This window comes from Neomonachus schauinslandi, chromosome 16 (assembly GCF_002201575.2).
Source record: "Neomonachus schauinslandi chromosome 16, ASM220157v2, whole genome shotgun sequence".
Lineage (NCBI taxonomy): Eukaryota > Metazoa > Chordata > Mammalia > Carnivora > Phocidae > Neomonachus > Neomonachus schauinslandi.
The window spans coordinates 13,234,942-13,254,459 of record NC_058418.1 but is presented as its reverse complement, the minus strand read 5'-3'; the positions used below and the strand labels follow the sequence as shown (position 1 = coordinate 13,254,459).

General features: G+C 52.3%; 2 protein-coding genes and 1 pseudogene across 3 annotated transcripts; 1 reads left to right on the top strand and 2 right to left on the bottom strand.

Moving 5' to 3' along the window:
• Window positions 1–4,875: 4,875 nt before the first annotated feature.
• On the top strand, window positions 4,876–6,725 carry LOC110590308 (interferon lambda-1). Of its 2 annotated transcripts, none has more exons than XM_021701088.1 (5): window positions 4,876–5,059; window positions 5,299–5,370; window positions 6,186–6,335; window positions 6,441–6,518; window positions 6,611–6,725. In XM_021701088.1, exons 1-5 carry the CDS (start codon window positions 4,889–4,891, stop codon window positions 6,707–6,709), a joined length of 570 nt encoding a protein of 189 aa, XP_021556763.1. In that variant the 5' UTR covers window positions 4,876–4,888; the 3' UTR covers window positions 6,710–6,725. The 2 variants fall into 2 exon arrangements, with proteins under 2 accessions (XP_021556763.1, XP_021556762.1); XM_021701087.1 differs by having other exon boundaries at window positions 4,889–5,059; window positions 6,186–6,329; window positions 6,435–6,518; window positions 6,611–6,709.
• A 1,144-nt stretch (window positions 6,726–7,869) lies between these two features.
• LOC123323321 lies at window positions 7,870–7,993 on the bottom strand (annotated as a pseudogene).
• A 4,764-nt stretch (window positions 7,994–12,757) lies between these two features.
• LRFN1 (leucine rich repeat and fibronectin type III domain containing 1) lies at window positions 12,758–19,518 on the bottom strand. Its single transcript, XM_021701055.1, has 3 exons — window positions 19,497–19,518; window positions 17,665–19,107; window positions 12,758–14,466 (listed from the first exon to the last, which is right to left on the bottom strand). Exons 2-3 carry the CDS (start codon window positions 19,068–19,070, stop codon window positions 13,560–13,562), a joined length of 2,313 nt encoding a protein of 770 aa, XP_021556730.1. The 5' UTR covers window positions 19,071–19,107; window positions 19,497–19,518; the 3' UTR covers window positions 12,758–13,559.

Here is a 19,518-nt window from a genome sequence, read left to right as displayed (position 1 = left end):
TCTTCTTTCTTTCTTTTCTTTTCTTTCTTCTTTCTTTCTTTCTTTCTTTTTCTTCTCTTTCTTCTTTCTTTTCTTTTCCTCCTTCCTTCCTTCCTTCCTACTTTCCTCCCTCCCTTCCTTCCTTCCTTCCTTCCTTCCTTCCTACTTTCCTCCCTCCCTTCCTTCCTTCCTTGCTTTCTTGCTTTCTTTCTTCAGAGGGGAGGGGTTCAGTCCTTCTTGACTGCTGCTTTCGTCATGGCTGCCAGGACATTGCTCAGCTCCTCTCCCTTTCTCTTGGCATGGATGTGTGTCTCCGCCCTTTTCTTGATGAAATTAAGACAGGCTTGTCCTTGGAGACCTTGAGCAGCTCCATGGCACGTCACTCATATAGGGCGAAGCCGCACACCTCTCAGATCACGTCCTGCACGAACATGGTGTGCTTCGTGGTGCGCCCGCGGCGGCGGCCGTGCCTCGGCTTGCTCATGTTCTTAGTCACTTTGCGTCCGTTGTTGAGGTCCCTGCCATAGGGTAGCGCGGAGACGTGGCTACTCCTCCTCAGTGGCTCCTGCGGTGGAACGCTGGTTACTGTCAAGATTCTTTGTCCTTAGTTTTCAGAAGTTTGACTATGATGTGCCTGGATATGGCTTTCTTTGCTTTATCCTATCTGGGATTTACTCAGCTTCTTGAATCTGTAGACTTAGATAGTTTACCAAATATGCAATAGTTCAGCCACTATTTCTTCAAATATTTTTTTTTCAGACTGAAGTTTCTTTCTGTTTTTCTCCTGGAACTTCAATGATGTGAATATTAGATCATTTGTTATTGTCCCAAAAGTCCCCGAAGCTCCTTTTATCTCAATAGGTACCTTTTAATTTAAAAAAAAAAATTTACTTCTCTTTTGTGTAGACTTCAATCTATTTACTCTTTGTTGTTCAGAGTGGATAATATATTTTATTTTCTTTTTTAAGATTTTCATTTGTTTATTTGAGAGAGAGAGAAAGAGCACGAAGGGGGGGAGGGGTAGAGGGAGAGAGAATCTCAAGCAGACTCCTCACTGAGCAGGGAACTCTACGCAGGGCTGGATCTCACAACCCTGAGATCATGACCTGAGCCAAAATCAAGAATTGGACACTTAACCGACTGAGCCACCCAGATGCCCTGAGACTCTATATTTTTTTGTTTCAAGAGGGTTCATGAGTGCTCCTTGAAGCATTTTTACAAGTTACTTTACAATTCTTGTCAGACAGTTCCAGTATCTGTGTCATCTTGGTGTTGGCATCTACTTATTGGCTTTTCCCGTTCTATTTAAGATTTTCCTGATTCTTGAAATATGGAGTATAATGAATTATTTTCTCTTGTACCCTGGACATTTAGGGTATTATGATACTATAATTCCATTTTAAAAGTGTTACTGCCAGGGCAATAATCAGAGCTCTGTTTACACATCTTTGCACAGTGGCTGAATCAGTTTTTGGAGTTTTGGATAATTTGTTATATAGTTATTATAATGAGAGAGAGAAGAGAGAGACAGAGACAGAGAGATCCATTTGTATATAAAAGGGGAGATTGTATATGTATGAATATATATGTGCATATATAATTATTTTATGCTCTGGGCCCCAGAGGCATGGGAGCAATAGAGTAAAATGGCTTTAGGGCTCTTGATGGAGTGGGGATTGATGGTGATAGAGCCCCAACCATAATTTGGGGGAACAGAGAGCTGGGCTGAACATCTGAGATGGCTCATCCACATGGCTGGCAGTTGACACCTAATGAGGGTGGGAGTATGGTAGTCACAAGGTGGTCATCCTTCTCACATGGCAGCTAGCCTTCCCCTTGAGTGAGGGTCTCAAGAGAACCAACCAAGCTGGCCTTTTCTGACTTAACCTCAGAGGTCATGCAGCACCAATGGTTACACATGAGCTACTAAGGCCAGCCCAGATTCAAGGGAAGGGGATAGAATCACTTCAAAGACTTTGAAGACATGTTTTAAAACTACTGCAGTCCTCCTTCTGGCTACAAAGTATTTACATTCTTTCCACATGCAAAACTCACTCTTCCTACAACCTCAGAACTCCCATCTATTTGGCATCAGGCTCATAGTCAAGGTCCACAGCCTCACCAACTAGATCAAAGCCAGGTGTTGGGGCACCTGGGTGGCTCAGTTGTTAAGCATCTGCCTTCAGCTCAGGTCATGATCCCAGGGTCCTGGGATCGAGTCCCACGTTGGGCTCCCTGCTCAGCGGGAAGACTTCTCCCTTTCCCACTCCCCCTGCTTGTATTCCTGCTCTCACTATCTCTCTCTGTCAAATAAATAAATAAAATCTTTAAAAAAAAAAATCCAGGTGTTGAGGAGGTCCCATTATTGCCAGAATACTAGAACTCTGGAGCACTTCCAGAGCGAGGGAAGCAGTTGCAACTATCTGGGAAAGCAATAGATGAATATTTAGGACCACACTGCCTGTTATGTTAGCCATCAGCCACATACATCAATTAAATTTAAATTAAAGAGAAATGAAGGACACCTGGGTGGCTCAATCAGTTGGGCTTTGGACTGTTGATTTGGGCTTGGAACATGATGGCTGTGGGATAGAGCCCTGCCTTGGGCTCCACCCTCCAGTCGGCTTGAGATTCTTTCTCCCTCTCCGTCTGCCCCTCCCCCTGCTCACATGTGAGCTCTCTCTCAAATAAATAAATAAATAAAATCTTTAATTAATTAATTAATTAAAGAAAAATGAAAAAAAAAACCCTGAAAATTCAATTCTTCCATTGCATTAGCTAAATTTTAAGCACTCAATAGCCCCATGTGGCTAGTGGTTACTCTATCGGACAGCACAGACATAGAACACTTCCAACCTTGCAGAAAGTTCTATCGAACAGTGCTAACTAGACAATATAATTTCAGGTATACTCTGTGCCCCAGAAATCCTACTCTGAATATATGTCTTAATCTGGAGTCTCCCAAAAGCATAGCCTGAGTCAAGGGGACAGGTGGTTTATTTGGGAGGTATCCCCAGGAAACACAGGTGAGCAGGGAAATTGGGACTGGAGGAGAAAGAAGGTAAAGATGGTGCAGAGTCCAGACTACAGGGAGGCAAGTGAGGCACCAGGGCACTTGCCTAAACCTGAGAGTGAGTGCCTCCTTAAAGTTTACACCCCAGCCACCTTGCTTCCCCACCCTAGTCCCAGCCTTGAAAGGGTAATTGCTGTGAGCAACTAACTAGGGCTCATGCCTACCAGGCGGGGACCCTCTAAGGACTTGAGGAGTCATGCAGAACACACCTTAGAATCAACCCACGGAGGAAAAGAGAAGCAAGAGTATTTATTCACTGGTTCCCAACCCTCTCTGGGGGAAGATTGTCCCTGGGGGAATTAATCCTGACACTTCCAGTGTGTTCTGCAGGCAGACGGGAGAAAGACCTCAGATGGAAAAGAAAGATACAGGTATATGAGATGGGAAGCTGTCAGGGTGTTCACGAACTGCCCACCAGATCTATGAGTGAGTGAAAAAATGAGCTGAGGGGATATGGTGGTGGGGCACCAGCTGGGGTGCTATGGTATATCCTAGAAAACCTCCCACAGAGGGGTATGTATGAGCCTTGTGGTGATGGGGAGCTAAAGACAACCTAAATGTCCATCACTGGGGGAGTAGATAAGTAAAGGTGCTGCATGGAATACAATGCAGCAGTTACAGAGAACTTGGTGTTCTCCACTATATGGAGAGATCTCCATAATATGAGTTTAAAAAAAAAAAAGGAAGAGCTAGAACAAAATTTATAGCACAATCCCATTTATGCAGATTAGAAATACATATACACACACAAAATCACAAATTATAAAGATACATCTTTGCAGCTATATATCAAGTGCATTAACGTGGGTATACCTGCAGGTGGGTGGGGTGGGAGTGGGGGTGGGGTACGGGGGGACCTTAGAGAGGTCTTTCATGGGCCAATTGTGATTCTATGTTATGATCTGAAGAGTATGATTAATAACTCTCTGCACCTAAGGGCCAAGAAAAAAAATAAAGGAATGAAAAATATAAAGTGCCTGCACATCAAAGCAATTCCCTACATGCTACACAATTATTATTACCATGGGGGGTGATGATAACAAAGCAACCAGACTCCGTCTGCCTTCTGAAAGCCCTCCTCACTGCCTTCTCCTCAGGCAGCCCCTCCAGTCCCCAGTAAGTTCTCTTGCCCCAGCGAATGAGGAGGTCCCTACCCTTTCATGCTACCTAGAGGGAGAGACAGGAGAACCGGCTGACTGTGACTCCCAAAGGTTCTCATCTTCTACCCCCTTCTACAAGGGGGTAAGCACATAAGACTCCATTCAAACCCCAGCTCTGCCATTAACCAGCTGTGGGACCTTCAGCAAGTCATTTTTCCTTCCTGTGGCTCAGTTTTCTCGCTGGTAAAATGGGGACAAGCATAAAAGTAACAACTCACAGGATTGTTCAGAGCATAAAATGAGTTCCCAGAACACGCTTAAACCGACAGGGGAAGCTCCCTCTCTCGCATCCAAGCAGCCTCACCGCACACACCCTGCCCTAGTCCCTGCCCTGCTGCGACCGCTTCCTATCCCTCTACCTTCCTTGGCCGCAATCAGTGGATTCCCAAAATTCCAGGAACTCCTGAACCAGGTCAGGGACTCCTTAGTCTTCGTTCTGGGATCGAATTTCAGTTTCTCTTTCCTTCTTGACAGAGCTCTGGGCTCATCTGGCCCCACCCACACCTGTGAGCTCACCTGACTCCGCACCTAGCTCCACCCACTCACGCCTTTCAAGTCATTGTGAAAATCGCAATTTCCATTTGCCTTTTCACTTTACACACATCAGCCAGGATTGCTCATTTAGCCTGGCTAAAAAGTGGAGCCATGCAGCCAGGGAAGCAGTTGCGATTTGACTATGGCCACGATGTGGGTCCTGGTGCTGGTGACTGCAGGGCTGAGCTTGGCCAGAGCTGGCCCTGTCCCCACGTCCAAGCCCACCACAACCTGGAAGCGCTGTGACATTGGCAGGTTCAAATCTCTGTCACCAAGGGAGCTGGAGGCCTTCAAGAAGGCCAAGGATGCCTTGGTGAGTCCCCATTGTTGTGGATTAACCTCTACTCTTGCTTTGGCCCAACTGCTGCCTGGCTATAGTGGGCTAACCTCCCATCCTCCTGCTATGGGCTAGCCTCTAGCTTTTCAGCCATGGTTAACCTCTGTCCTTTCTGCTATGGATTAAACTCAAGCCCTCCTGCGAGGTCAACCTTGCGGCTATGGGCTAGCCTCCGGCCCTCCTACTGTAGGCTAATCTCTGCTCTTACTTTCTAGGAAAATTCACTAAAAAACTGGAGTTGCGGCTCCCGCCTCTTCCCTAGAAACCGGGACCTGAACCAGCTGCAGGTGAGTTGGAAGTGAGGCTACCCTTACCCTCACCTGGCCCCTCTCCCTCACTCCTAAAGTGGCCCCTCACCTCCTTTGTCTCACCTGTCCTCCCCTCTGTCTGGTCTCTCCTCACCTGTCCTGGGCCCCCGTCCTTCCTCAACTGCTCCCCTGACCCCATCCCTCCCTTAGGTCCCTTTCAATCACCTCTCTGCCTGTCCCCATGTCCCTATCTCTTTCACCTGTCCTCATCACTCTTACCTAATTCCTTCTCATTTCTCCTTTTTTCTCTCTCCCGGGTCTATCTCCCACCCAAGCCCCTGGCCCTGGCCAGTTTGTCACTGTCTACTCTCAGGGCTGATTCCTTCCTCCCCTATCATCTGTTCTCCTCACCACTGACTCTGCCTTGTGTCCCCCATCATCTTTCTTCCAGTGCTCTTTCCCAGAGTCCATGTCTCCTTCCTTCACCTTGATCGCCTGTGCATCCAACTGCCCCTCTCCACCTGCTTCCCTAACCTCTCTCTGTTCACCCATCCCCATCCCGTCTCTCCAAACTTCTGTGACCCCCACGAGCCACCTTTCACTTGTCCCACTTCACTCTTTCACCTGTATCTTCCCTTAGGTTTCCCCCTCACCTGTATCCTTCATCTGCATCCTTCCTCACGCGTTCCCTTCTCCTGCCTCCCTCCCACCTGACCCATCACCTGTCCCCATCCTGTGTCGCATATCACCTGCCCTCCTTCCCTGCACTCCCGACCTGTCCCCACTTAACTGGGCCTTCTTGCCTACGCTTCCTTACCTTTCCACCTTGCCTGTTCTTTCTCACCTCTCCTCAGGTGTGGGAGCGCCCTGTAGCCTTGGAGGCTGAGCTGGCCTTGACCCTGAAGGTCCTGGAGACCATGGCTGACAGGTCCCAGGGGGGCATCCTGGACCAGCCCCTTCACACGCTGCGCCACATCCGCTCCGAGCTCCAGGCCTGTGTGAGTGCTCGGGGCACCTGGGCCCCGTCTGTGGGTTCTGGGCTTAGGGGACCTCACCTCTCCGTCCCAGGCCCTGCCTCACACACCACCCTCCTCTGCCCACAGGTCGAGGCTCAGCCCACAGCAGGCCCCCAGCCCCGAGGCCGCCTCCACCACTGGCTGCACCGGCTCCACGAGGCCTCAAAGAAGGTGAGTGACTCGAGACGGGGATGGATGCCCGGGCCCTGGGTAAGGGAGGAGGCTGATGCCTGGGCAATGGCAACCATGTTTCCCTTTCACAGGAGTCTCAAGGTTGCCTCGAGGCCTCTGTCCTGTTCAACCTCTTCCGCCTCCTCAAAAAGGACCTGGAATGTGTCGCCAGTGGAGACCTGTGTGTCTAGGACCTGGATCCACCCCCAGCCCATCTGGGACCCCAGACCTTATTTATGCACTAAGCCCCAGCCCTGCCTTAAGTTATTTCCTCTCGCCCCTTATTTATGAAGCTTTAGCACTGACCTAGACCCAAAAGTAATGCTTGTTTTTCTACTTTTATACAATATGCGCAAATAAACAGGAAGGAATTGGAACCTTCTGTGATAACTGAATCCTTGGGTATGTGTATGATTGTGAGTCTGTGACTGAGGGTGGATGTCTAAGAGGTGTAGGTAAAATGTGTAACTGGTTGTGTATATTGTGTGTGCTTGATTTCTGCGACCGTGTGCGTGTATGGATTTAAGTGAGTGTCTGCCTGAGACTGGGTCTGACCGAAGATACATAACGGCAAGTTCATGCCCATGTGTGTGCTGTTCTGTGTGCATGTACACACATGTTTATATGTCTCTCTGTCTATCCCTGTCCATGTGAACTGGATATCTCTCTGTTCCATGGGTACCTAGGACAGATAGAGGTCTAATAAAGATGCCTTAACCTGTAATGAGCATCAGAAACCCAACTCAAATGGGGAAAGTAAAAACGAGTTTATTATCACGCATAACAAAAAGTCAGCTGGCAGGGCTGTTCTAGGCCTGGTTAATTCATTATTCAGTAATGTCTTTGGGAACCAAATTCTGTCCATCTCTGTTGGCTGATTCTTACTCTGGCTACCTCATGGCCTCAAGATGGCAGCCACAGCTCCAGCTGTCACAACCAACCACCTCAAACTTAATGGAGTAAAATGACAATTTTATCCTGCTCACAGATTCTGTGGATCATGAATTTGGACAAGGCTCAATGTGGATAGCTTGCCTCTGCTCCATAGTGTCTGGGGCCCTAACTCTCCTTCTATAGGTTTTGTTTTGTTTTGTTTTTTTAGATTTATTTATTTATTTTGAGAGAGAGAGAGAGCATGAGTTGGGGGGAGGGGCAGAGGGAGGAGAGAAGCAGACTCCCCCCTGAGTGGGGAGCCCAACTTGGGGCTCGCTCCCATGACCCCCAAGATTACAACCTGAGCTGAATTCAGGAGTCAGATGCTTAACCGACTGAACCACCTGAGCACCCCTTCTTCCGCAGTTTTTATTTATTTTTTATTTTTTTTCCTTTTGCACCATTAGTATTACCCGCAAGGGGGTGCACTGTTCCTGGAAGTACTGCAATACCAGGTCGATGCCTGGAGTGGACGGAGCAAGCTCCTATTCCATCTCCCTGCTCCACAAATCCATTTATATTCCACAGTTTTTAAAAGCAAGGAAAACTGGGGTGCCTGGGTGGTGCAGTCGGTTAAGCCACCGACTCTTGACTTTGGCTCAGGTTGCAATCTCTGGGTTGTGGGATCCAGCCCTGCTTCAGGCTCCTTACTCCCTTTGGAGTCTGCTTGGTATTCTCTCTCTCCCTCTCCCTCTGCCCCTCCCCCTGCTTGCCTGCACTTGATTGAGAGAGAAAGAGAGAGAAATCACGGGTGGGGGGTAGGAGCAGAAGGAGAAGGAGAAGCAGACTCCCCGCTGAGCAGAGAGCCCGACGTGGGGCTCGATCCCAGGATCTTGAGATCATGACCTGAGCAGGAGGCAGACGTTTAACCGACTGAGCCACCCAGGTGCCCCAATAAATAAAATATTTTTTAAAAATAAATAAAATAAAGGCAAAGAAAACCTTCCAGAAAAACTCCCTATTGGATGTGCATGCTTGTCTCATTGGCTAGAATTTAGTCACATGCCTAAGCCTAAAGCAATCAGTGGTACAAGGAAGATGTAAGTTGCTCAGCCCATGGCATGAATTTCTTTCCCCTTTGCCTGACACCTGCTTCTTGGGATTCCCTTGCAGTTTGATAGCCATCCAACTGAAGGGCTTCTTGAATTAATTAGTTTATGTAAGGAATTTAAAACAGTTTTTGGCACAGGTTAAGCCCCACATATGTGTTTGTTGCTGTTACTCTTATTATTTTAGAATTTTTTTTTCTTCCCTGACGCAAAAAAACTCTTCCATGTGTTCCCTTCCTTCCTGCTTAGTTCACTAGTATGAGGATGTGAGCTCTGGAGCTGTGGTGACCATTTTGTGACCAAGAGGCAACGAACCTAGAGTATGAAGCTATTCTTCTAAGGAAGGTAGAACTAAAGAGTAGGAAATTGGGTCCTTGGTGATATCAATGAGCCGTTGCACCAAACCCCCAAACCTCCTAACTCCAGACTTCTTATTAAATGAGATAACCAAATGTCTTAAGTCATGTTAATTGGGTTTTCTGTCTTTTGCAGCCAGATGTATCCTCACAAATCCATCTCTGTATGCCCAGCATAGAACCTAGAGAAGGTAGTCAATTAATATTTGATAATATGGGGTGCCTGGCTGGTTCAGTTGGTAGAGCATGCATGCAACTCTTGATCTCGGGGTCGTGAGTTCAAGCCCCATGTTGGGCATAGAGCTTACATTATCAAACACATATTTGTTAGTAAACATTTGAATCATATAGGAGATATCTGAATTCTGGCATATGACCCTCTTCAATAGGCCTGCTGGAATTAGAGTTGCAAATCCCTTCTTGGAAATGCCAAGGCCTAACAAAAATTCTTAAACTGGATATATTTTGGTTTGGTCTGTTCAGCATCCATTTCTCCTGGTAAAGCTCCTCAATTTTCCTTTGGGGAATAACTCTGTTTTCCTACTTCTTCATTTGGTTGAACGTATGACTCAGGTTGGCTCAGTCAGATCACTCCATCTCCAGAGCACAGAGGCAAAGCCCTTTGTCCCCGCTCATGACAGCCTCTGCATCCGCTGTTCCCTGTGCCTAGGACATGTCCTACTACTCTCCTGCCACGGTGAAGTCTTCACCTGGCCAGTTCCCATTCATCCCTTATGTCTCAGCTAATACCACCTTCTCCTTCAAAAATCCTTCTGCATGGTGCATTGGGGTTCCTATTGCTTTTATATGCCTAGAAGCTTTCCCATCCTACTTTTCTGGTGACTGTTTAGGGTCAATCATATGAAATTGCCCATGTTCTGCCATTTCTAACCTACAAAACTGGCTATTTCATATGGTTCAACCTAATATTATTTTAGTAACCTCCCCTCCCCCAGGCCACACAACCCAGACCCCCACCTGGCCAATCAAAGCATTACATTGCCTTGGCTGCTACAGTCAGAGCAGGAATGTCATGTGACTCCAGTCAGGCCAATCAGAGCCCTTCCCTGATTTTTTTCTCATTGAGGACTGGAGGAGATTTTGCCATTTTACCTTTGGGGTTATGGTGCTAGAAGCATCAAATATGTGTCTGTAAATACATGGCCATTTTCCCCACCACATGTTGAAGAGGATGAATCTGAACTGGGAGAAACAGAGAAATGAGTGACTAAAGTGTCTGGGTGGTTCCGGTCTCTAAGGCCAAATTCTTTGTAGCTTTACCCTTAATTGTCTGCATCCCAGATGTATGAGCCAACAGTGCCCACTTTTGATGCTTAATCCAGGGAAGCTGAGTTCCTGTCACTTGCTACCTAAAGACTCTGAACTAAGAAGTGTCCCTTATTAGTTCAGAGGGAACCTCGGGGCAGGGGCAGGCAGCTCTGCTGGGCTCCCAGTCTCCTGAACAGCAATAGGGCTGCGATTGCCCTCAGCTCCAGGAGGGCAGAAACTGAGTCTGTTTTGGTCGCTCCTGGGTCTTCAGTGTCCAGCACAGGGCCAGGCACAGAAGAGATACTCAAACATTCCGCTTAGATGATCCTAGGCCCTCTCTCACCTAGTGTACCTGTTCCTTGGGTTTAGAGCTCTCAATTTTGAAAAACAAGCATAGCATTGGCATTGATAAATACTTCTCTACCAAATGAAGGGGTTACAAGTGAAGGAAGGTGGGTGGAGTGTTATCCAAAGTGCTGAACTGGGGACCATGTTGGCCCCAAACATGCCAGTGGGTGGATGCCAAATTCTGAGATGGCAGTTCCTGATTTTGTTTTGAAGGTACATACACACCACCCCAAAGCTGGGGTCTTCCACGGAAATCAGACCGTATACCACCTCTACAGACAATCCTCCACTGGCTTCTCATAGCTCAGAGAATACAACCTGACCCTTGACCCCAGCCCACAAGGCTCTGCAGAATCTGTTCCCTGCTTGCCTCTCCCACCCCCTCCCCTCCCACTCTCCCACTTGCTCCGGTCCAGACATACTACCTCCAAAACACCAAGCACACTCTTTTCTCAGGACCTTTGCATGTGCTATTCACTTTGCCTGGAATGCTTTTCCCTGGCTCTTCCTACAAGGGATTTCTTCAGCTCCAGCATCACACCCCTTGAGCCCCCAACCTAAAGTAGGCCTCCCAGTCAGTCCCTGTTCCATCCCCTTCTCATTCTTTCCATGGCACTCATTTACCCCCAGATACATTATCACGTGCTTGTTTACTCTCACCCCCCCTCCCCCGTCTAGAATATGAGCTCCATGGGGCAGGGGTTTCTTGTTTTGTTTTAGTTAAACTATTTTGTTCACTGTTGTATCCCCTGAACAGGGCCAGGTACACAGTACATGCTCCATAAAGCTTTATTGGGTGAATCAGAGACAATATAGTCAGATGGTTGGGTGTGCAGGACTCGGAGGCAGTAAACTTTCCAATCATGGCTCTGCCATTTCCTGGCTGTGTGATCTTGGGCAAACTCCTTAACCTCCCTAAACTTCAGATTCCTCCTCTAGAAAAGTGGGTGCACACACTACACAGATCTGTTGCAGAGGATAAATGCAATCACGCTTACTATCTGAGTAACTCCATTTTGCTGGGCTCTGGGTTGCATACTCTCTCCTTGCATCAGGGAGGGTTCGTGAGCACAGTGCCTGGCGTGTGGGAAGCCCTCAGTATCCAGGAGTCGTGATGATGGAGATGGATGTGTGGCTGAGCCACTGGGTGAGGGAGCCTCATGGCCTGTGAGTCTCTGGTGCTTCTGTCCTTGCTGCCTCCCACCCTGTCTGCCCAGATCCATCCCCCTCCCTCCTGCTCTGTTTCTATTTCTGTCTTTCTTTCCTCCTCCCCAGGCCTCAGGGGGCCCCTGGCTGGCAAGAAGCCTTCCTCCTCCTTCTCCAGGATCAGGAAGCAGTTTTCACTGCAGGCCTCCCCCTCTCCAAGGGCTGGGGCATCCCACCTGACCAACTTTCCTTCCCCAGCCACAGCCCTCAGCCTCACCTGAGAAAATCCTCTCCCCCACACCATCCTCTGTGCTCCCAGCAGACTCCTTCTGCACCTAGGATCTCTCAGACTCCAGACAGCGACCAATGAACATTTTCCCTCATCCCCTCCCCAAGGCTGACTTTGGATACCCATGCTCAGCTAACTAAGGTCTCTGGGGCCGTTCCCTAGCCTCTAGACAGACACCAGAGGCAATACAGTGTAGCAGTGAAAAATAGAGGTCAACCTGCCAGCTCCCCTATTTCTTCACTTGGGGACCTTGGGCAAGTGACTTTCACTTCTCCCTGGTTCAGATTCCTGACTGTAAAATGGGACCAAACATACCTACTTCAGTTAGCTGTCCAACCTAAGAGAGAGGAGCTGTGCTTAGCACAATGCCCACGCGTGGAATGGACATCCAACAGCTGTTCAGCAGAATTCTGTGGTTAAGAATCCAGACTCAGAAGTCAGGCTGCCTGCCTTTTTAAATCCCGATTTTGCTTTCTGTGCTGGTTCTGTGACCTTGGGCAAGTTACTTAACTTTCCTGTGCCTCAATTTCCTCATCTGCGAAATGGGATAACATCACTGACATCTAGGGTTGTTTAGAGGATTAAATGAGTGCTTGGCACATAGTAAGCACTCACTAAATGTTAGCTAGTATTATTTTATTTTTATTATGCCCCACCTCTAAGTCTCTCAGGGGACGGGAAACTATCTCCAGTCTCCCTGGTCCCAACTAGCCACCTTTCCTTCAGTCTCACTTGCGTCCTTATGCTGTAATCCAGGTCACACACACACACATCCCAAGACACACAGACACACACAGAGGTCAGCAGAGCGGCCTCAGACACAGAAAAAAGTTTAATTCTGCTGCGGCGGAGGGTCCCGGCTCCGGCAGGGAGGGGGATTTGGTTTTGGATTTTGTTCATGTGGGGGTTTATTTGGGAAAAGAGGAAGGAATAGGGGAGAGTCTGGTCCTTCCAGTGGGACCTGCCCGGGAGAATGTGTAGTGGGAAGAGGTAATCGGGAGAGATAGGAAGACTGGACAAGATATGGGAGGGCAGAGGGAGAAGAGACGACGGGACGGAGAAAGGAGATACAAATAGGGAAGGACAGACACGTAAGACAAAGACGACAGAGGGCGGGACAGAGACAAAGGGAACAGAGAAAAGGGGGACCCCAAGCCAGACCCGACGGGACCAGGGAGGTGAATGGGGTGGGGTGGGGGCTTTGGAGGCCGCCGCGGGACAGAATAGGATCTAGTCCAGCCAGATACAAGAAATGGGCCCCTCGCCCCTGCCCCGGGTCCCGGGCGGGGGGAAGGGGCTCGTGTCTCAGTGCTGCAGTGTCGGGGGGGCTCTGCCCCTCCCCGCGCTTCGCTGTGTAAGGCACCGGCTCCAGCGAGGTCCGCGAGCGCGCGGGGGGAGGGGCAGGAGGGAGGCGAGGAGTCCGTGGAGGAAGGGGGCCCGGCTGCCCGCCCCCTAACTCCCCGGGGCCCGGGGGCGTGGCCAAGAGCCGCAGACGAGGCAGTCCCGCCCCCTCCGGGGAGGAGAAGGGCGAGTCTCCGCCTCTATAGTCCGACGACTAGGCGCCGCGCTTTCTCCCGCGAGTCCTGCCCCGGCGTCCGGGCGGCTGGGCGTTTGTCCGCGGCACCCAGGCGTGCCGGCGCCCGCCTGCCGCTCACACGGTACTCTCCAGCATCCACTCGGTGCTGGTAAAGGCCAGGCGTGCCCTGGCGGAGCCCAGCCCCAGGTCTCCGTCCTCCCCGGCCGCGCCCCCTCCGGCCCCGTCCAGGTGCGGCGTGGACCGGTGGCGCTTTGTCCGCCGGGCGCGGCGCGGGTAACTGTGGCTCTGGAAGAGCGCCCCGTAGTCCCCGTCGAACGAATAGCGCTGCTGCGGCCTCGGCCGGGCCGGGGCGCCCCCAGGAACCAGAGCTAGAGTGGGAGGCGCCGAAGCTGGCGGCCCCAGGGCCCCGGAACGGCTTCTCCGAGGGCCCGCCGCGGCCCGAGACTCCTCCCCAGAGGTTTCCTCAGACGGCAGCAGGCACAGCGAGGTGGCCGAGCCGCCCAGGGAGCGTCCAAGGACGTTCTCCGGCTCCGCGGAAGCCGTCTCGGCCGCGGGGCCCTTGGCCTCGACCGCCACGGCGGCAGCAGCGGGGGACGCCACCTCGCGCAGCGCCTCGTAACGGTCTTGCGCCGGCGGGGGAGGGGCCTGCGGGGCGCCTGCGCCGTTGGTCTGCGAGCACACGTGGCTGACCCGCGGCGGCGACCTGGAGGTACCCTTGACGCGGCGACCGTCCCCGTCGCCGTAGACCTTATAGCGGATCATGAGCAGAACGATGAAAACGAGGACCGAAGCGACGATGACGCCCCCGATGGCGATGATCATGGTGCCACCCAAGAAATGGGCCCTCAGTGGGCGGCAGGGCGCGGGATCCCCAGCGGTGGTGAACTGCACGCAGCCCACCACTCGCGTGGCCGGCAGTGCCGTGGCCCCGTCGTCGTAGACAGCCAGCACGCACAGGTCGTAGGCGCGGCCTGCTGCCAGATCATTCACCAGGAAGGTCTGGCTGGTGGATGGGATCATCCTGCAGGAGGGGAGGGTATCAGCGCTGGGTTAGCTCCCCTATGAACTACATCGCTTCGTTTGCATGTCCCACCCTTGGTGACCAATGGGGACCAAACCATGTGTCCCTACCGGTATTTCATCCTCTGTGGGACAGTAGCAGCCATTCAAGCGACAAATTCCCATCCTGTCAGGACCCCTGCTACAGGCCATGCCCCTCTTCTGCATGCCCTGCCCTCAGACCCACTCCTTGTGGTGTCTTGTCACCTATTAGGTAATATCTGCCATTCCTGTTCCCTCATCTACATGTCCTGGCCCCTGCAAGGGAGGAGTGCTATAGCTTTTAAGTCCTACCCTCAAGGAACATGCCTCCTGGCAGTGTTTCACTTTTATTGGACGACTGCCATTCAAGGTCTACATATTTCCACCCTTTAAGGGCCCCGACACAACAGGCCACCTCTCGTTTCCTGTAGGTCCCATCCTCACTCAAGTGGACACTGAGGTCAACTCACACACCCTATATTACTGCTACCGGGACAATGGATGCTCTTCTAGTTCCTCTTTTCTATATATTCCCATCCTTTCTGGGGAAACTATGATACAGGCCACGCCCCTCATCTGCATGTCCCACCTTTGGGTAAATACATCAAGCTGCGCCTATCTTCTGGGACAATTACCAAACCCCTCAACTACATATTCCCACCCACTAAGGGGCCATGGCTATAGGCCACTCCCCTTTTGATTGACCAGTGGCTTCCAAGCCACACTCCCAAGACCTACTAGGGATGGTTTCCCTACTGTGCCTAGAACCATGTCCACTCTTTGCATGTCCTGCAACCAATCACTCTGTGTGCATGCTCTGCCCCATACCACCAGAGGCATGAAATCATGCCCCCCCCCCCCGCCCCCGGTTAATGTCATCTGTAATTGGGTAAAATGTAGCCAAGCAAGCATGCCCTTTCTTGCTATAGGACCCTGTCCTCCAGTGAGGGACAGTGTAAAGAAGCGCTTATGCTGACAAAGTCTCAGAGCCTGTGTTTGAATCTCTCTGCCACTTGCTAGCTCTGTGACCTTAGGCAAGTTTCTTAACCTCTCTGTGCCTCATTTCCCCAAAATGGAGATATTAAGAACTCCATCATAGAGAGTGTGATGTGTGAATGAGTTAACACACCTAAAGCCTGGCACTGAATAATTTCGTCATGATTAGCGTGCATCCCACCCAGTGTGGGCCAGTAGCCCTTGCTGTGGCTTTCACCGCCAGTTGCACTCTTCCCCGTCTGTAAGACCATTCCCACTAGGCCTTGACCCTCTTCTGTTGGGCATATCCCTTCTGTGCTGTTGGCCATGTCTGTGCTGTTGGCTAAGCCAGGACTGCCCCATCCACAGGAATTCGCATTCCCAGCACTCAACCTCACAAGCCTCCTCACCTACAAAACTCTTAGTGGGTCACCAGAGACAAGGACTGCCACCTCATCTGCCTGGGACCATGCAGCGGCAGCTCCATCTCCTGAGAGAGGCCACGCCCCCATCTCCACAGGCCTCCTCTCTCTCAGAAACTTCACATTCCCTCCAACCAGGCCACCTTTCATCCTGAAGCCCACCTCAGCTCCCTTACCACCAAGAGCCACCCTTCAACCAGAAGATTTCGGGTAAGGGCCCCACCCCCTCATAAAGGCCTACCCACATTTCCAACTGACCCCCCTGCCTGCCATTTCACACACTGCCCCCCACCCCATCCAACCTCGGGCCCCTTAGCTGTTAAGTCTTCCTCTTCCTCTCCCCTCCCCTTCCCAAGAGGCTTGGATTCCTCTTCCTCCTTCCCCCAAAGTAACCAGTTGCTAGGGGCTCCCCACTTTTCAAGGATAGAGGCTGGCTCCTTAAGAAAGCTTCAGCCCATGTGTCTCTAATTGGCTGCAAGACCTAAGCAAGCAGCAGAGGAGGCTTCTGGTTGGATGTCACCTCCGCCCATGGCAGCCGCGAGGAGGTTAACCCCTACAGCACCGTAGCACAGGCATCTGCAATGGGGGACAGAGGACTGGAACTGTGGCCTTCAGGGGAAAGGAAGAGACCAGGGATTTGTCACCCTGCTGGGACAGAGGGCCACCAACATCCACATACATACAGGGTCTGAGGAGCACCCCCACCCCACCGCATAGTGGCCAAGGGTTAGACCAAGAATGAAAGAGAGAAACAGAGAGGTGGAGAGTCACGGAAACCAAGAGTCATTTACAGAAATGTATTATCCTTCTCCCCTAATCCCTGCCTGGCAAACAGTAGGTGCTCAATGTGTGTGTTCAATGTCAAAAGGGCAAGATTAGGAGTTAAAAGGGTAAGGCCTGGAATCCTGGCTCTGCCACTTTTCTCTGTGACCTTGAGCAAGTGATTTCCTCCCACTGAGTCTCAGCTTCCCTGTCTATAAAATGGGAGGCGGGGATCACTGCTGCTTCATGGCAGAGTTGGGAAGATCGAATGAGGTAGCACAGGGCCTAGCACAGAGCAGGGGCTCAGTGCCTAATAAGGGCAGGAGGGAGAGAGGGTACAGACAGACAGAGGCAAAAGCAAGAGAATAACAGAGATGATGGGAGAAAGTAATCTTTTAATGTCTGTCTTATACGGTACAGATCTGTCCACACCAGGGCAAGGGCTTCTAACCCAGTGGATGGTGGAAATAACTTATGGGTGCGTATAAAGTGGGAGCGGGTATCATCACTGCTTCGCAACAAAGTGGGGAAGATCAAATGATCATTTATATCTTTTTCTCATACTTTTCCTTTTCTGTTCTGTGATGTACCCAATGGGTTGATACAGTAACACTGGTATATAATCTGTAAATATAAATGTAACTATACATATGTAAGTGTGTGAATATATTTCATGTTCCTAAATGTTTAACTGACAAGGTGCACAACCAGACACCTTTGGCCAGCAGTGAGGTAGACCGTGAACCCCAGAGAGCAGGGATCATGCTGGGCACAGTTCACGTCTGGCTCGTATGGGATCTCAACGAAGATTACCTAACTGCAGGAAAACCAGAAAGAGATAGTGAGACAGAAGTAGAGAGAGAAGGAGACAGGGCAAATGAGAGCCCAAGACAACTCCGCACGGCCATCTAGAGAACCCCAGGGGAGCAAAAAGGCCAAGGGAGTGGGGCAGATGATGGGGAGGGCCCCCGGAGTCGGGGGCAGGGGCGGGGGGTGGTTCCTGGGACTGCAGCACCCACCTGTAGACAAGGGAGTCATCCGCGGAGCTGTTGTACTGGACCTGGTACATGCGGATGCCGGGCACAGGTCTCTGGGCGGGCCAGCGGATGAGCACCGAGTTCGAGGTGAGCTCGGCCGCCACGAGCCGGCGCTCGGTGGCCGATTCGTTGGCACCAGGGCGGCCGGGCGTGGCGATGTCAGAGGAGCCGGGCTCCGTGAGAGGCGGCGGGGCGGCTGGCGGGGGCGCCATCAGAGGCAGGGGCACCACGCACACCTCCACGGGCGCAGTGGCTTCCCCGGCGGCGTTGGAGGCGATGCAGGTGAAGGTGCCGCTGTCCCGTAAGGTGGTGATGGTCACATCCAGCGTCCCATCCCCCCGCACCCGGGTCCGGCTCGAGTTCCCCAGCAACCGCCCATCGGGCGCCACCCAGTGCACCACGGGCTCGGGGTCCCCCACGGCGCGGCACCGCAGGCTGACCGCCTGGCCCTCCACCACCAGGGCCCGGCCCCCCGCCTGGCGCGTGATCAGCGGGGGCTCACACAGGAACTCCTCCTCGGGGATGGACCAGAAGTAGCGGTCGGTGAGGTGCTCGGGGGTGGCGCACGTCTCCAGGTCGTCCTCCCGCGTCAGCCGCCTCAGCCAGAGCAGCTCGCAGTTGCAGTGCAGGGGGTTGCCGCCGAAGCTGACCGTGAGCGGCGTAGGCGGCTTCGGCCCCGAGCCCTGGGACCTCAGGAAGAGCCCATCAGGGGGCAGTTTGTGCAGGCGGTTGGAGGTCATGTCCAGGCGAACCAGTTTGTGCAGCTGCACGAAGGTCCCTTCGGCGATGTGGTCGATGAGGTTGTGGTCCAGCGTGAGGGTGTTCAGGTTCACCATCTGGCCCACAGCCTCCCACGGCAGGGCCTCGAGGTTGTTGTAGGACAGATCCAGGTCCTCCACGGTGGCCAGGAAGGCATCGAAGGCGGCGGACTCCACCCGGCGGATCTGGTTGTTGCCGAGGATCAGGTGGCGGAGGTTGCCCAAGCCGCGGAGCTGGTCGCCACGCACCTCGGCCAGGCGGTTGCTGTCGAGGTGCAGGGCGCGGAGGGCGCGGAGGTCGGCGAAGGCGCCGGCGGCCACCTGGCCGATGGTGTTACGGGACAGGGTGAGGTGAACCAGGCTGGTCATGTTGGCGAAGTCTCTGCGGCGGACAGCCGCGATGAAGTTGTCAGTGAGCCGCAGCTCCACCACGCGCCGGTCGATGGCCGGCGGCACGAAGAGCAGGCCGGTCTTGGCGCACAGCATGGTCAGCGTGGGCGCCACGTTCTGGCAGATGCAGCGGCCGGGGCAGGGCTGACCACGAGACGCCCCGGCCCAGAGCAGCAGCAAAAAGGGCAGGGCAGCAGGCGGCGGCGAGAGGAGCCCCGAGGAGAAGGGGCCCGGAGCCATGGTGCAGGGGGAAGGCGGGAGGAGTGGGGCGTGAGACCTGCAAGGGAAAGAGACGGGTCACGCAGGCGCAGGGCTTGACCACCAGCCTGGCCGCCCACCGTGTCCTGCTGGGAGTCTGACCTGGGGCAGAACAGTGGCAGGACTGATCATCAGCAGGCGTGCATTTCATTGTTAACAGACCATCTTTCCGTGCTGGCTGGTAAACTACACTGCCCCACCCCTGAGTGTCCCGATCCCAACTGGGACGGACCCTCCTCTAGGAGGCCCAGGCCTCTCATGACTTCCCACCCAGAGGGGTGACACCTGGCCCAGCCTGGGCCTTCCAGTACCCACTAAATATTTTGAAAAATCACAGCTGACTAGGGTTTAAGGTCATGGATTTCAAAGCCATAGTCCCTGGGTTCAAATTCCAGCTCTGACACTTACTAGCTGTGTGACCTCGGGCAAG

Coding starts and splice junctions, on each gene's coding strand:
- LOC110590308 (XM_021701088.1), top strand. CDS start 4,889: ATGGCCACGATGTGGGTCCTGGTGCTGGTGACTGCAGGGCTGAGCTTG. Junction 5,060..5,298: donor AGAAGGCCAAGGATGCCTTG/GTGAGTCCCCAT, acceptor CTTACTTTCTAG/GAAAATTCACTAAAAAACTG. Junction 6,519..6,610: donor TCCACGAGGCCTCAAAGAAG/GTGAGTGACTCG, acceptor TCCCTTTCACAG/GAGTCTCAAGGTTGCCTCGA.
- LRFN1 (XM_021701055.1), bottom strand. CDS start 19,070: ATGGCTCCGGGCCCCTTCTCCTCGGGGCTCCTCTCGCCGCCGCCTGCT. Junction 14,467..17,664: donor GATGACTCCCTTGTCTACAG/GTGGGTGCTGCA, acceptor CCCCTCCTGCAG/GATGATCCCATCCACCAGCC.